Source organism: Brassica napus, chromosome C7, assembly GCF_020379485.1.
Source record: "Brassica napus cultivar Da-Ae chromosome C7, Da-Ae, whole genome shotgun sequence".
Taxonomy (NCBI): domain Eukaryota; kingdom Viridiplantae; phylum Streptophyta; class Magnoliopsida; order Brassicales; family Brassicaceae; genus Brassica; species Brassica napus.
Genome location: NC_063450.1, coordinates 49,746,473 through 49,763,349, shown reverse-complemented (window position 1 = coordinate 49,763,349; position 16,877 = coordinate 49,746,473). Strand labels below are relative to the sequence as shown.

The 16,877-nt window shown below is 34.0% G+C and overlaps 3 protein-coding genes across 4 annotated transcripts; 2 read left to right on the top strand and 1 right to left on the bottom strand.

The window, feature by feature from the left end:
* Nucleotides 1-106: 106 nt before the first annotated feature.
* Nucleotides 107-5,213, top strand: LOC106348921 (ubiquitin carboxyl-terminal hydrolase 16). The gene is made up of 11 exons (XM_013788762.3): nt 107-734; nt 1,101-2,403; nt 2,511-2,596; nt 2,762-2,847; nt 2,967-3,129; nt 3,243-3,366; nt 3,462-3,619; nt 3,839-3,923; nt 4,020-4,232; nt 4,334-4,395; nt 4,501-5,213. Exons 1-11 carry the CDS (start codon nt 454-456, stop codon nt 4,979-4,981), a joined length of 3,042 nt encoding a protein of 1,013 aa, XP_013644216.2. The 5' UTR covers nt 107-453; the 3' UTR covers nt 4,982-5,213.
* Nucleotides 5,214-5,221: 8 nt separating this feature from the next.
* Nucleotides 5,222-8,366, bottom strand: LOC106348920 (AP-4 complex subunit mu). Its single transcript, XM_013788761.3, has 13 exons — nt 8,086-8,366; nt 7,628-7,722; nt 7,306-7,509; nt 7,110-7,226; nt 6,896-7,024; nt 6,687-6,819; nt 6,429-6,529; nt 6,240-6,344; nt 6,058-6,152; nt 5,882-5,969; nt 5,750-5,810; nt 5,586-5,659; nt 5,222-5,499 (listed from the first exon to the last, which is right to left on the bottom strand). The coding sequence occupies exons 1-13, from the start codon at nt 8,144-8,146 to the stop codon at nt 5,401-5,403; spliced, it is 1,362 nt and encodes a 453-aa protein (XP_013644215.2). The 5' UTR covers nt 8,147-8,366; the 3' UTR covers nt 5,222-5,400.
* A 4,302-nt stretch (nt 8,367-12,668) lies between these two features.
* LOC106348922 (MADS-box protein AGL24) lies at nt 12,669-16,229 on the top strand. 2 transcript variants are annotated; one of them, XM_013788763.3, is made up of 9 exons: nt 12,669-12,917; nt 13,132-13,341; nt 14,337-14,418; nt 14,642-14,706; nt 15,235-15,334; nt 15,425-15,466; nt 15,567-15,608; nt 15,693-15,829; nt 15,923-16,229. In XM_013788763.3, the coding sequence occupies exons 1-9, from the start codon at nt 12,865-12,867 to the stop codon at nt 15,939-15,941; spliced, it is 750 nt and encodes a 249-aa protein (XP_013644217.2). In that variant the 5' UTR covers nt 12,669-12,864; the 3' UTR covers nt 15,942-16,229. The 2 variants fall into 2 exon arrangements, with proteins under 2 accessions (XP_013644217.2, XP_013644218.2); XM_013788764.3 differs by having other exon boundaries at nt 12,670-12,917; nt 14,645-14,706.
* Nucleotides 16,230-16,877: the final 648 nt, after the last annotated feature.

Here is a 16,877-nt window from a genome sequence, read left to right as displayed (position 1 = left end):
CACATTATTAAAATAAAAAATCAATTTCTGTTGGCGGTAAAAAGAAACAAGGAAAAATAGTATACCAGGTAATAAATAAAAAAAAAAAAGCAATATTCTTGCTAATTTCTTCCTCCTTCTACCGAAGAATCTCTATTCACTTTTCTATCTTCCTTCCTTCCTTGCTTTGTTCCATACCCTAACCCAGAAAGACTTGATTTTTCACATTTTCAGAGAACCAATCAACTTGGGCTCTCGAGGGTTTTGATCTTCGATTGTTACTGGGTCATCATCATTTGGAAGCTTACCCACCAGCGGATTCAACTGTAAACGATCTTCTGATCTCTCTGCATGCCAAATCTCGTTTTCTGATTCCTAAAGTAACCTCCTTTCCGACCAACTCGGCGGCGAAATCTATGGTTTGTGGTCTGATTCGGAGCTCCGATTGTTTTGTGCATCTGGTGGGGAGGATAAATGCTCATAGTTCTGGATCTCGGGCTTTCAAGTCTATTCCTTTTGATCTCTCTTGTTCTACCTGTAGTCGCCTTCGTTGTTAGGCGGAAATGGAGGCTGGCTGCTCTGAGAAGGGAGGAGATTCGGAGACTTCTTATCCATGCGTCAGAGGAGGCTGCTAGAGCTGAGCTAGAGTCCTCCGTCGAGTTCTCTTCGGTTTATGTCCCTAATAGCTTCCAGTGTCCTGTGTGCTATTCTCCTGCCTCTACTCGTTGCTCTCGCTGCAAAGCCGTTCGCTATTGGTATGCTAGATATCCTATCGCTTTGTGTTGGCCCTTGTATGATCTTAAATTTTGATTTTTGCATTTCATTCTCTGGTGAGATGTGGTGAATTGGAGTAGTTAGAAGGGAAGAATGAGTTGTAGTTTTTTGTAACTTTAGCAGTACTCATAGTGCATCTCTGTTATCTTTTCAGTAAAGTGTTTTGATTTTTCTATGTCGGGATAATATAATGCGTAATTAATGGAGAAAGTGTTCTGTTGATAATAAATTTACGTCAGTTATCTAGCTTTTTACATTGTGTCTTAAGCTTTTTCCATTTGTCCTTACATGTATGTCTTAGTATTGTTTGTTACATCTGATACTTTTTTTTTTTTTTTTAATTTCAGTTCCGGGAAATGTCAAATTATCCACTGGCGGCAAGGTCACAGAGATGAATGTCATCCTGCTTCAGTCTTATATAATACAGATGATGAGAAAAGTGACTGTGATTTGAAGTTCAGAGAAGGAAATGAAGGGCTTACTCCTGATGAAACTCTATTGCTGCATACAGAACAGGCTACTACTGTACAAGTCAGGGAAGCAATACTCTCTAATCCTGTCTCATCTCCTGAAGATGGGGGTGGAGAAAGTGCAGACAACAAAGATGAACTTATGGATAAGGAAGAAGCTGTTTCCGTTGCGGAAACATCTGGATCATCCTTTTCTGGCTTCTCCTCTTCCCCTCGTAATGACTCTGGTGATGATGATATTTCTTTTTGTGAGAGCTCCAGTTCATCTGATTCCGAGATATCAGAGCCTCCACGTGATGCTCATGTTTCTGTAGAGTCAGAGGAGACCTGTTTCAGCAATATTGATGATGTGAAATCCAAACCGTTGTCTCCTAAATTTGTGCAGTTGGTTGAGTCTGCAAATGACCTTGCTAAGTTACCTAAGTTGAGTCTGAATAAACCTGGGGGCGATGCGGGGCAGAAACCGAGCCAATCAAGTAGCTTAGTCTCTTCGGTAGGTACGGATGGGCATCCACGATCAGCTGATCCGTCTCTTATGAAGTCATCTGATTTTTGGGGTACTGCTCTTGGATCAGTAGAACGTGTAACTGAGAATTGTGATGGTTCTAAATCTGGTGAACCTGGTAAATCTTCTCTGCATTTATCACTTGGCTCCTCTAGGGACATCTCAGCTGCTGAAGTTTCTCATAAGAATAAAAATTCAGAAGAAACTACTAGGGCTGCTTTAGGGACTCGTAAATTTTCTGGTGGAGTAAATTTAAAAGAAAGAATTGCCAAAAGATCTGATGAAGCTGAAATTTCTTTACCAAGATCCTCTTCTCTTGATGCGCCGAGTCATTTGAATCCCACTGTTTTATCCACTGTGACACTTCAGAAGTCAAAGAGCACCAGTGCTGGAAGCGGCTTTATGTTGGCCCCTATGAAGGTTGGGGAAGTCCAACGTTTGTCATCCAAGGCCTCAGATACTAGGGAGTGTGCTGATGCTATGAAACATTCTGCTCTAGGTGCAAAATCTGGGAGAGTTCTTGACCATCAGAAACAGAATGGGGTTGCCGTTCACCCTATAAATTCTCTAAATGGAAGAAGTGGCATGAAGGCGTCGCTACTGAAAGCTGTAGACCAGTGGACTAGACCGAAGTCATTAGCTGAGAATGAGATAGCAGGAAACCATAGTCATAAGGTTATCACTGCGCTCTGTGATACTATCATCATTCTGCAATACTTATTTCCTACATCAACAAATCAAGACAGCTATTTGTTCTTATCAATTCGTTTGTGTGTATGCAGGGGCTCTTTTCATATGAATTATTTTCTAAGCTGTATACAAGTAAAATTGAGTTCCAGCCTTGTGGCCTCATCAATTGTGGCAATAGGTAACCCCAGTTTCTCTTCTCATAGTCTTTTTAGTCTGGGAATAATGCTTTCTGAAGAAGTGTATGTTCTTTTGTCTCTGTTGTAATCTTCATCTTCTGTTGTAAAAAGAACTATAATTTGTAGCTCACACTTGCTGATGGAAAAAAGTTCTTCTTTTCGTGCAGCTGCTTTGCTAATGTTGTCTTCCAATGCCTGATGTTCACTGCTCCTCTGACCACATACTTCCTCCAACAACTCCATTCTAGAACATGTGCGTCTCTGGTTCTGTTCTCTTTTCTTTTCTTTTCTTTTCTATGTGATATATGTTGCTCATTTGATGTTTAGTTATCATTGTTATATCAAGCTCTTAATAGTTCATTTAACCGTTAGGTCCAAACAAAGAACAGTGCTTCACCTGTGGGTTTGAGAAGCTGGTCTTAAAGGCAAAAGAAGGGAAGTCTTCACTGTCCCCTAATGGGTTGCTATCACAGCTGCAGAGTATTGGAATCCGTCTTGGGAATGGCAAGCAAGAAGATGCGCATGAATTCCTTAGGTGAACTGACATTTCGCCTATCAAATAAACTTTAATGCATTATCTGTATATTACAACTGGAAGAACTTGTTTTGATTTCATTTTCCCTTCCCATTTTTTCTTGCCTTTTGCAGGTTTGTTGTCGACACAATGCAGTCTGTGTGCATTAAGGCATCTGGATACGATATGCCAAAGACTAAGAAATTAGAAGATACTACTCTCATTGGTTTGACATTCGGTGGATACCTCCGATCAAAGGTGCTGCTAACTATTAGATTTGTATTTGCCGCATTATACATTGTTTTTGAGGAACTAGTAGTGCTGATCGTTTGTTTTTACTTGTAAAACAATAGATTAAATGCATGAAATGTCAAGAAAAATCTGAGCGGCTTGAGAAAATGATGGATCTGACAGTTGAGATTGATGGTGATATCAGCACATTGGAGGAGGCTTTGCGTCGATTTACAAGAACTGAAATATTGGATGGAGAAAACAAATATAAATGTGGCAGGTCTGTCAGCGTTTCCTTTCCATGTGATGAACTTCTTATGGTCGTTTGATACAGTTCCTTGAGGCATTTCAAGTCAAAGTTATATCTAGTACATTCATGGTCGTGTATTTGCCTACTAGTTCTAACCAATCAACTGCAACCTCTTATCCGATTCTGGTAGTAGGATTTACATTCAAAAGCTGATCGAAGCTAAGCTTTTTTTTTTCTTTGTGTGAGCAGGTGTAAGTCCTATGAGAGAGCCAAAAAGAAACTGAAAATCACAGAGCCTCCGAATGTCCTTACAATTGCACTAAAACGATTCCAGGTAAATAATATCTTCAGCGGAGACACGGGTTGTTATGTTGGGTCCATCTGTGTTTTTTTTGTTTGTTAGCTCACAATTTTAGGAAACTTCTTGCAGTCAGGAAAATTCGGGAAGCTAAATAAGTTGATTAGGTTTCCAGAAAATCTAGATTTGACTCCATATGTCAGCGGTGGAAGTGAAAAATCACATGACTACAAACTCTATGGAGTTATTGTTCACTTGGATACAATGAATGCAGCATTTTCTGGTCACTACGTGTGCTATGTTAGAAACAGTCAAAACAAGTGGTACAAAGCTGATGATAGCACGGTAAGAGTTGTGAATTAGTTTCTAAGTAAGCTCTGTTTTGAATATTGTTACATTTGAATAAAATTTTCTAAGTTTAATTCTTCTGTTGTGATTATCTTCAGGTAGTAACGTCTGATGTTGAAAGGGTATTGACAAAGGGAGCGTATATGTTGTTCTACGAAAGGTAAATAATATTTTACAATAATAACTCATCTATCAGTCTCTTTAAGATTGTGGATTATGTTTGATCTGGTTACTTATGTTATATATTCAAATGAACTGGATACAGGTGCTCTCCAATGCCACCAAGATTGGTAGTATGTAACAAATCTGAAGCATCCAATAAAAAAGGCAGTGTGCCGGTACCTAAGACTACTGTGTCACGGTCTGTGTCTACTGCAAGTCATGTGTTGTCTTCCAACACTCCTGGTGGTGATCGACCTGGGAATATACAGTCGTTTTACTCCAGCTTCCAGAGGCTGCAGAGAATTTTGGAAGAGGACTCGTCGAGTGACAGTTCTTCTCTCTTTGACAGCACCTCAGATGAATGCTCTTGTAGCACGGACAGTACAAGCATGGACGACTTTGCTGATTTCATTTTTGGAGATAATCAAGGACGGGCTCATGGACAGTCCGAGGCTCCCTCTCCGACATCATCATCTTCCTCGTCTTCTCCTCCTTTCACAAGGCATTCGCGGCTAGGGGACTCGAGTCGTTCTTCTCAAGAAACTTGCAGAAACTCGAGACATCGCGTGTCCTTGGGAAGATAGAGGTAAGGGAAACGATGATTTTTTGTCCAGAGGCCCAATTAAGTCAAAGTAGTAGAACCTTTTAGGGTTGGTAAAAGTGGTTACTGAAGTATATATAGTAGTGTACAGTGGGGAAGAGAGATTTTGTCCATGAAAATAGTATAACCGTAATTGAAGGGAACGGAACTTACTTTTGTTAATAAGGTGTTTTGATTCTTGTATTAACCATCAATAAAGCTAATCTAATAGTGCACACAAGCGTATTAAAACATTATAACACTATATTATTCAGTTCTGCGGATTTCATGAAAAGAGATCATCAGGGGCACCCACCGTAGAACTCAGAACAAGTATTGACTTGAAAAATGAACACACTCTCGAGAAGAAAATAGAAAGTACTTAGGAGACATACAAAGTGACAAACATTATCTCAAAGTTGGTCATATCCGAGCCACGTACGAATTGGCCTGCGTCACATACCTCACCCAACGATATGGATTGTAACTACTTGATTTCTTTGCTATCTGCAAGTATTTGACCTGTAATCACATAATTCATTACAACAGGTGATTGAGGAGGACGGTTAATAGTAATACAAGAAGGTAGCAGTCAACATTTTACTGACCTGAAGTTTTGAAACATTGTACATGGGTATCGTGAACGTCATGCTGACAGGTCCAGCTTCCTTTGTGATATTACCTTACAACGTAATGATAATTATATCAGTAGTGCTCTCTATCTGTCTCTAATAGAGAAATAAGGAAAACTCTTTCGTCTTAAGAGGGTCACCATGAAATTCCTGAGAAAATGTCAGCTTGGCACGCAGTGTATGTTCAGCCCCGCCAACAATCTAAAACACGACAGTTAGCTAACGTAAGCACAACCATACTATATAAGTGAGCTAGAGAATTCAAGACTTGCCTTTTTCAAACTCCATTCAAGCATTTTGCTGGTTTCCTTGAAATCTGTCTTCTGTCCAACCGCATCATGTTCTAACTCAAAACTAGCCCTGTCCCAACAAACATCTATCTCTTGTAGGATTCTAACATAAATGAAAATGAATTTTAACGTTTGTTACCAACCAAAAAGCTAAGTACCTGCAAGTATAATTTGGCAATGGCATCTGAACAGCAATCGTGTTTGCAATTATGTCTGAAGGGAACTCGGCTCGTATTTTAATTATCACTTCAGCCTAAATTTTCCAGCAAGCAGGAATATACGACTTAAGCACTTGGATAAAGATTTATATAGTAATTAAGAAAATTATATAGAACTGCACCTTAAGGCGTCCGGCCTCTTCAATCAAGGTATTAACATGAAAAGGAGGCCTGAACTCCTGTGTCATACGGTAATTCATCACTGGAAACTCACCATCTGGTGGAACCTGAAAACATAACAAGAGTTTAAAGTGCAAAACAACATGTTATGACAAGATGTTAATCAGTAGTAAAAAAAAATTAAAGCTCACAAGGGACAGAGTTCTATCTGAATCGAAGCTATTAAGGCGAACAGACTCATGAAAGTTACAGTCATCAAGTATCACCCCTGAACCTGAAGAACTCCTATAATCTGCAACAAAAGAACCAAATTATACTTCACTAGTGACGTTACCAACTATTAGATCGTAATTCAAGATCAAACACACCTTACGTATATGAAGTTGATAAAGATGTGCCCCAAAGAGGCAAAATAAATGTTGATTCAAAGGGGGTGAAATGAGAAATACCATATACAGATACTCCTCCTCCTCCTCTTCCTATGTTAAGGTCTTCATTAAGAGCTAAACGAATTTCCGGATTACCAGAAAGATAACTCTTCATTTGAATGGTGCCATCAATCTCAGATGTCAGTATATAACCCTACATAGCATTGATATGCATAAATAAATAGCTTGATGTGGTAAGGTAGATAGAGACTGCCACATCAGCTACTCACGCTTGAACTGAAAGTAACACTGATTTTCTCGATGATGTCCACAAAAATCTCCTCTCTTCTCCGACCCCCAGGATCATTAGCTAGAACGGGTTTTGTAACTGCTGCTCCAGGCATTCTTTTGGCTCCTTGCTGCATAAGCATTAATCCAAAGGAGTCACTGGTCAGTCACATATACCATAACGGGGAAAATAAAAATAAAAAAATCAAATCTAACTGTGAAGATGGCAGCAGGATCAATAGGTTGAAGGCGTGCAGGAGCAATCAAAATTGGCTCGTTGAATACATAGGCCTTCAAAACCTCGGTTGATGTAGTTTGCACGTAACCAAAATCCTAATCAAAAAGATCATAGGTTTATATATAGTAAAATTTGCTACTATGCGGTAATATACATTCTAATGATGAGACTTACAATGACTTCATCGAGTAACTCATACACGAGCACGAAATTTTTCCGGAACGAATCTTCATTTAAAACACCAAGGTAATCTTTAATAACACGGGCGATTCTTTGTAGAAGCTCCAAGACAAGAGACGGTGACACGTTAACCTTCGTAGTCGCAACGAAATAAAGACCAACGACCTTGACATGGAAGTAGTTCACACCATCCACATTCTATCAAGCACAAAAGGAAAAAAAAAAAAGAAAGTTAGATAAAACCATTACAAGACCAGTAGAGAACATTTAATTTGATTGGCAATTTGGTTTCTCTTATGAGGACGATGATACCTACAAAGATAGGTGGCGCCTCTGCATTACCATCCTCCTTCCAGAACTTGACTTTACGGAAGAATGTCTCTGTACTTCCTTTTGGTACCTCAGCTCGGTCTGCAGCAAATGAAAACGATCCACACATCTTCAAAAATTCTAGTTTGATACACCAAGTTAGCTCAAACAAACAAGGTTCTTCAAGTAAATACAAAGAAATATCTAATGGGCTTTCTCCGGAAAAAACTAAAGAACTTAGCTTTACAAGGAATGTATACCAACTGTTTCAGATATCTAATGATCGTACAATCATAAGAAATGCTGGTAGATCAAGCAGATCAATGAGGTTAGAGAAGCTTAAAGGGGGAACAAAACTCGAAACATTGACGAAAAGTCTTTACTTTGAAGGACAAAAAAAACACAAAAAAACAGGGAGAAACAGAGAGGATGAGATCGGGAGAGTGAGAGAGAAAGAGAGGTTACAGTCGCGGAAGACGATGTTATCTCCACGCTGAGATAAGACGAAGAACTGAGAGATCATCATCCTTTTCCTTAGCGGTTAGTTCCGAAATGTTCACCGGCTCATTTTGATTTAAGTCTACTGATCGCCGATCAGTCTCGTGTCTATAGAGTGTGTCGGGTGGACCACGTTTCCACCGATTGCTGTCGTTGTCGTAAAGCTTCTTCAGTTCACGAGTTGGAAGGTTCAGGCCCCTTATTTTCTCGATCAGGATGAGCCATCTGCGTGACTTTCCGAAATCTGTATTATTAAAAGAGAATTGCCATTTTCAAATGTTCTAACTTCGTTAATTAATTATATTGAATATCCTAAAACAAATAAAAGTGCCTAATTTATTACTTGTCTTTTCAATTATATTAATGAAATATGCTTAAATGAATTTAAACATCATATTTTATTGTTTGTCTTTTTCAGTTGCCTTAATGAAATATCTTTAAATAAATTTGGACATAAAATCATTTAATCAACCAAAAAAACTCATGAGTTATCCTTACGTGCAATAATTTTAATAATAGAGATTTTTAAAAACATGCATCATTAAAATGTTACCTAAAACATGCAACACTAATATATAACATGCATCAATAAAACTAGAATTTGACTCACACAATTGTACGGATATTATTTTCAGTTGATTAAATTTAAAAATAATTATTTATTCAAAAAATATTTAAGAATGGCTATGTTTTTAAAAAATTATATGGTATTATTTGCTCATAACTCATTTGTCATTTGATAAATTGTTAGAAAAAAAATTTTAGCATAATATAACTCAATTGTCATTTGCTAAATTTATGGTTTTTATTTATATTTTTTATTATTTAATTATAATATTTTCATTTTATATTTGAAAAATAAATGAATTTTCTTACAAACAATATTTTTGTAAATGTATTTTCTAAAAAATAATCAATTAAAATTGTTATTATCATTGAATATCATTATTTTTGACATAATTTGAGTTTTCGTTTACATCAAAACTTCATATTTTAGGATAATTTTAATTTAAAATGTAATTTTCATATTTTTCAAACAAATTCTAAAATATTTTTAAAATATTTTGTTATAATTGTTAAAAAAATATTGAATTGCATTTCAAATAAAAAGGTAAAGATATTAAAAATATTCTAATTAAAATATGTAAAATTTAATATAGTTTTAAGGAAATGGTCAAAAAAAATATTACACATAAAATAATCATGATTTTTGTTAACTGGGCGGATCATTATTTATATGATATCGCACACGAAAGAAAAATTTCTGTTTTTAAAATTATTTAATTAACTCTATACTCATTTTTTATATTTTTTATACGATATCACACATTCGTAAATAATAGATAGTTTAAGATGCAAAAAAAAAATATTTACTTAATATAATATGAACGAATATTACAAATACATCATTTAATAAAATAAATAATTAAAACTGAAAATTCAAATCCGCGCTGGCGCGCGGATCAGGGTCTAGTGTAGGCTTAATTTTAAAGTCCAACTCAACGATCATTTGAATGGAGATGATTCATTCAAAATAGTATCACCTCTATTATGCCATTAATGTAATTCACAAATTACAAATTTAAACATAATATCATTTTGTCACACGCGAAAACTGACAAAACTACAAAAATACGTTTTCCCGCAAAAATCTAAAAATTAATTTTTCACGCCAGAACTCCAAAAACATATTTTTCCGCTAAAATTGTAAAAACGTGTTTTTTCACCAAAATTGTAAAAACGTGTTTTCCCGCAAAAAATGCAAAAACGTGTTTTCAGGCCAAAATCACAAAAAACATGTTTTCACGCCGAAACCCCAAAACGCAAATTTCTGCCAAATCGCAAAAACGTGTTTTCCCGCCAAAATTGCAAAATCTCGTTTTTCCCGCCAAAATTGCAAAAACGCGTTTTCACGCCAAAACCTAAAAAACGCATTTTCCCACAAAAACCGCAAAAATGTGTTTTCCGCCAAAATTGCAAAATCACGTTTTTCCGCCAAAACCGAAAGTTTTCATTTTCCCACCAAAACAAAAAAAAAAGTATTTTCCTGCCAAAACGCGTTTTCCCACAAAAACCACAAAAACGCGTATTCCCACTAAAATCGCAAAATCTCGTTTTTCCGCCAAAATCGAAAATTTCATTTTCCCACCAAAACCGAAAATCTCATTTTTCCGCGAAAACCGCGAAAATCGCAAAAATGTGTTTTCCTGCGAAAACCACAAAACATATTTTCCCGCCAAAACCGCAAAAACGCGCTTTTCCGCCAAAACCAAAAAAAAAAAAATATTTTTCCGCCAAAACCGAAAAATGTGTTTTCCCGCTAAAACCAAAATAATCTTATTTTCCTGCCAAAACCACAAAAAACTCGTTAATTTTGAAATAATTATAATGTAAATATATTAGACTCAATAATTAAATGTAATATAGTTAAAATTAATATCAAATATATTATTAAATCAACACAAAGATATTTTGGTAATTTGTTTATTAAACTCATTTGGATGAAAATGAAAATAAAAAAATAAACATAAGATTCATTTAGATGATTTATCTAGATGAACTATTTGGATGAACAAACAAACAGTCACAAAATTTTGAATGAATCAATTGAATAGATCATACAAATGAATCATATGGACGAAGATGATAAATGGTGAAACAAACGTACCCTTACAGTGGGAAAGAATTTTTGTTGATGGGCCTGTTTTAGGACATTAATATGGCCCAAATTCACTACTTTTTACTTTTTCACTGACACCGGAAAAAAAATTAGAAGACTACTTGTCAGTCTTTATCTTTTTTGTGTAACCGGATCAGAGATCAACTTTAGTTACAGTTAGATAAATGGCTGACCTAACAGAAAAGAAGATAGTTTTTTTTTTTTTTGTAAAAAGAAGATAGTTAATGATGGTGGGATAAGATATGAGAGATCTTATCAAGTGTCGCATCTGGTGTGGATGAACGATGAAAAAAAAATTAGATGGAATATTTAATATGTGATAAATCAACACCAATAAGGTAGATATAAAATTAATATCTATCTACTAATTACAAAAAAGACACATTTCAAATAGAATATGCTACTGTTAAGTTAGTATCCCGGATTAATCCATGACTCATGGCGAAATACATTATTGATGAGTGAAAACATTAGTTACAGACTTATAGTCCAAAGTTATTTTAATCAGTTAATATAAAAATAATAATAGGCTCCAAACTGTAAAAGAATAAAAATTTATGGTAACCTTTTTGATCAAATTATAATCCCATATATATTATTTATGAAACATCATCGTTCTTTTTGTAGCCACATGTCATCACTATGATGATTCTTAGAACTATTAGAGAAATAAGTTGGTCCATCTAATTATATAATAAGCTTTTTATTAAACTAACCATATATTCATTATTAATGTCATTTATTATTTCCTTAAATAAAGATTACGGAATTGCCTAATGTGGGTAAAGTATATATGACAATTAATGATTTTGAATATTAAAGATCTGATGAAAAAAATGTATCTTCTATCAAATTTGTTTAATTTAAAACTATTAAAATAATTTTTTAAGAAACACAATAACCATATTATAAAAATTTACATTTTTCTGTATATTTTATATTTTGAATTTTAAAAAATGACTATAAATTACTAAAACTGTTAAAAGTCTCACATTCAAATTTTGCGACCATGGTTTAAAATTTTTGTTATGACAAAATACAGATGATTACAAAATCATATAAGTAAAAGTCTAATTTAATTAATCATTAAGATTTAAAATATATATGTATATATATCATTCTAAATTAAACTATAAACCATATTGAATAAATAAATATTTTAGCTTCAAAATTTACTTTGAATAATTTTTTTGATAAAAGTTTTGAACTAACATTGATAAATTTATTTAAATTATCAATTACTAAAATTATTAATCCCACAATAAATTTTTTGTTATAAGTAATTTAAAGTTTTTGCTATTAAAAATACACATGATAAAAAAACTTATGAGTAGAAAGCATCATTTAAAAAAAATAAAAAAAAATAAAATAGACATTAATATTAAAAATATACTATGTATGTTAATATCATTTAAATTTAATTACATATCCTATCAATTTTTTTTAAAAAAAATGTTTGGATTAATAAAATTGATTTATACGTTCGCACCAATTTAATTATATATGTAATAGTTACTGATTTTTAATTATTCAATATATATTTATTATTTCATTAATATGTATGTAAGAACATATAATACATAAAATAATTTATATATATAATGTTTATCCCGCGCAAGGCGCGGATATTAACCTAGTAACATATTATATCCCATAAAAATCTAAGGATTAGTATGACTATGAGCGATGTAAAATAAGTAAGATTACTAGATGAGAAACACAATAATAGGCCGTCCAGTTGAGCTAGAACGCAACAAAAGTAGATTAACTGATGTTAAGATCACAACGAAGAGCGCACTGTAGTAATCTCTAGCCTGCCAGGTCAGTCAGAACACAAAATGTGTTTATGTATATTTATACATTTAATGATTTTTAATTTGGGAAACTTATGGAACACAAAACGTATGGTCCATTAATAAGTGAATCACTGTTTAGCTAAAAAAAAAAGCAGACTCGTCTTTCCAATCTTGAACACACAAACTCTCCGGTCACTATCTCTCTCTTTCTCTCTCACACACTACATTAGGGAATAAAGAGGCGTTTTTATCTTCTCAGGAATTAATAAAATGGGTTCTGAGATTGCGAAACCTAATCCAAGTTCCTCCCACTCAAAGAAAGGGTACATCTGTGAATCATCTGTGAATCTGTTTCTTCTCTCCTTAAGCAGAACATTTCATGGATTCTTCTAGTCTTGTTCTTTCTTTTACCCCTTTGTGTTTTTGGATCTGATCTCTCTCTCTCTCTCTCTAGGGTTTCCCGAGAATATTATATAAGACCTCTTTAGCTAACCATCGTCCCACTTTGTTTCTTGGTTTAAATGCTGTTATGGGTAGGCAAGATTCAAGATCAGTAGTGAAGAAGATGGCGAGAGAAAAGAGAAGGATAAAGAAGATAGATAACATAACAGCGAGGCAAGTTACTTTTTCTAAGAGAAGAAGGGGTATATTCAAGAAAGCTGGTGAACTTTCGGTTCTTTGCGATGCCGATGTTGCTCTCATCATCTTCTCCGCCACCGGCAAGCTTTTCGAGTTCTCTAGCTCAAGGTATATCTACTTTCATGTTGTAGATCTTCTATTATTTTATTTTTGTCCAATTTTTGTTTATCTTATAGAGAAAATGGTTGGAGAGATGTTATTATGTCAAGATACGTAATTATATGAGATTTTTGGTTATTTTACTTGATAAATTATTCTCGGGCTTGGAGATATCATGTACGTAATCAACTCGTGTCACCGCATAATTAGATGATACTCCCTCGTTTTGTAAATGGATTAAAGAAAGAATTCATTTTGTGCATTTTCTATAAAAAAAATATACTATTACTTATACATCTAATCATATTTCAACCAATAGAAAAATAAATTTTGCATCGAAAATCGAAAACGATATTTATTTGTAACGAATAAAATTTTATAAAACTACGCTTATTACTGGAGGGAGTATATTGGAGCAGGAAAAAGAAAGATTCTGACGAACTTAAATTATTGTACTTCCTCTCATCCTTTTTCACTAGTAAAAATATATAAATTATAACTATTATCTCACACATTTTCGAACTACGTTGAAATTTACTGAAATATAAGTATGTGTTATTTACTTTTCATTAATTTTTATTTAAAGTTATGGTTAACTTTGTATAATCAGAAAGGGGAGAGTAGAATATAATAGTGTGGTTGTACTAACCTATGCAAGCATGTGCATATATAGATACATGGTACTTTCCACAATTAGAATGGATTTTTCTCATTATTTTATGTATTACAAAAGTCTTTTAACAATGTCACTTGGTATGATTGGGATTGAGTCTGAACCACTCGTTTATTTTATTGTGAGAAGCATATACATCTGAGAATGTAGCCATTTAATAAATATCTTCTGCACATGTTATGACGTGATGTCTACTTTTGATTTCCTTTTCTTTATGGGGGGACTAAAGACATGCTTCTAGTGTATTCCTTAGTTAACTAATTTCGCAAATTGCATATTTGGACAAAGAAAATGTTCATATGAAAGATGGATTGTTTGTTGAAACGTGTAGGATGAGAGATATATTGGGAAGGTATAATCTTCATGCAAGTAACATCAACAAAGTGATGGGTCTACCTTCTCCATATCACCAGGTATTCTCACTATCATTCACTCTTTTCATTTCATCAAATAATTTTCTCTTGATATTCTCCAATATTCACTTGTTATGCGGTTTCTTTGAATTGTTTGGTGTAAGTCCAGAATTAGCGATATAGAATGTCATCATAATTATCATCATTAATTAAGCTCGAATCATTTAAATACTTAGTTTCACATATCAGTAATAGAACCTAAAAGTGTTGATTTTGCATCTAGCAGCTTGAAGATTGTAACCTCTCCCGACTAAGCCAGGAAGTCGAAGACAAAACCAAGCAGCTAAGGTATGGCATCATCCATATGTTTGCAAATTTTCATGTGTGGTTTTTATGTTTTGGGAATGATTTGTGAATGTTACATATAGGTTTTAGAATCTATTTCATCTAAAAACGAAGTCATTTCATTTCATGTGCAGATTCCTTGATGTTTTATTAATAGATTTTAAGAATGATTTCTTGAGTCCAGGAGAGTTTAATAGTTTGCAAATATGACTCATTATTCTCATATTTATTAAAATATTTGTAGCTATCAACATCTAGTATAGGACCTATAGGTGGATAAAACTTTTGTTTGATACATTATGAGCCGATATCTGGTTGGGTAAAAGCTACCATAATAGTTTAGGCGTTCTTAGATATTATAAGACATTAGTTTTTTCTTTTTCTTATCCGATGTGAGGTTTTTTTTAATAGAACATCCACATTATTATTAGCGTATGCGTATTGTGTGTGATGTGGGTCTAAGTCTTCTCCTGAAATTGAATATATAAAGATAAATGATTATTAGATATGTTGTATTCTAACGTAAATTAGAAAACTGAGAGGAGAGGATCTCGAAGGATTGAACTTAGAAGAGTTGCAGCGGCTGGAGAAAATGCTCGAATCCGGACTCAGCCGAGTGTCTGAGAAAAAGGTTCATTACTAGACATAGACTAATAGCATACATGTTTTCTTAATGTAGCACATATATAAAAAGGTGACATTGTTTGTTGTTGTTAACTAGGGAGAGTTTTTGATGAGCCAGATTTCTTCACTTGAGAAACGGGTTAGTACGTACAATTCATATTATCAAATGATATGATGATTAACTAAGCCTAGTTATATTAAGTATACCACATATTAATAACTGGAGTAAATACACGCAGGGATCGGAATTGGTGGATGAGAATAGGAGACTGAGGGAGAGAGTATGGCTCTATACATATTGTATAGATAATTCAATATTTTTATAAGTAATACTAATAGGCCAATTGAATTTGATATAATATTAGGTAGTGACGATGGAAATGGCTAAAACGATGGCGTTAAAGGAGGCTGTGGAGACAGAGTCGGCGACCACAAATGTGTCAAGCTATGACAGTGGAGCTCCCCTTGAAGATGACTTCTCCGACACTTCTCTTAAACTTGGGTAAAACTGATTCCATTGTAAATACATTTTTAAGTTCTGTATGTTACTCATTTTGTGGATTTTTTTGGGGGGGGGGGGGGGGGGGGGGGTTAGGCTTCCATCTTGGGAATAATACGGCGAGGGAAGAGAGTGCGTGCAGGGTTGACTTCGATGGGATGAAACAAATTGCAAGTCTTCCTTTTCACTTTTTTTTTATCCTTTGAATAAGTGTTGGAAAGATTTAGATGGGAGAAGAGTGAATTCTCATTGCATTGTGGAGACTGTGAGCAAGTTTCACATCGTGTTGTTGTCTTCTTTTTCGTTTTAAAACTTTTTTGCACCAAAGAAACATCGTTGGTTCTCGTATTGTCTTGCACTTCTTTGTTGTCATACTTCTATTTATTTTTTCTTTTAGTACTAACCGACATGTTCTTTTAATGTTTCCCTAATTCTGTGTGTTTACACACTATGATTTCCATCTTCTAGGTCTGAATACCTTTTTTGTTTGTTTGTTGAAATATAATATGAATTGATCAACATTTACAGGGATTAACATATTTTTCGCAAAATTTTGTTATATATATCCATGTTGCAACCTTATAATATTTGCGATAGGCCTCGAATTATGATCCGAGATCCGCTCCAAAAATCCGGATATCTGGAAGGACCAGATTTGGAAAATGTTGGATCTGTTAAAAACTGAATCTGAATCTGGATATCTTGATTTTTAGTCTGGATATCCGGATCCGTAATTTTTATTGATAATTATTTTTTAAATAGTAATATCTATATATAAAAATTAATTTTATTTATTATATAATCATTTTATAATAGTATATAAATTTTATGTAAATTTTGTAATAGTATATACAGAAACAATTCAAAATCTTATATACATTTTTATTTTTAAATTATTGTTAATATTTTGATATATTTAAATATTATTTATTATTTATTTTAAGGATCCAAATCCAGATTCAGATATCCGTGGACATTACAATTTTTAAAAGCATATCTGACACCCGGATATCCGGAAACCATGGATCCGGGTATCTAAATAAAAATAATA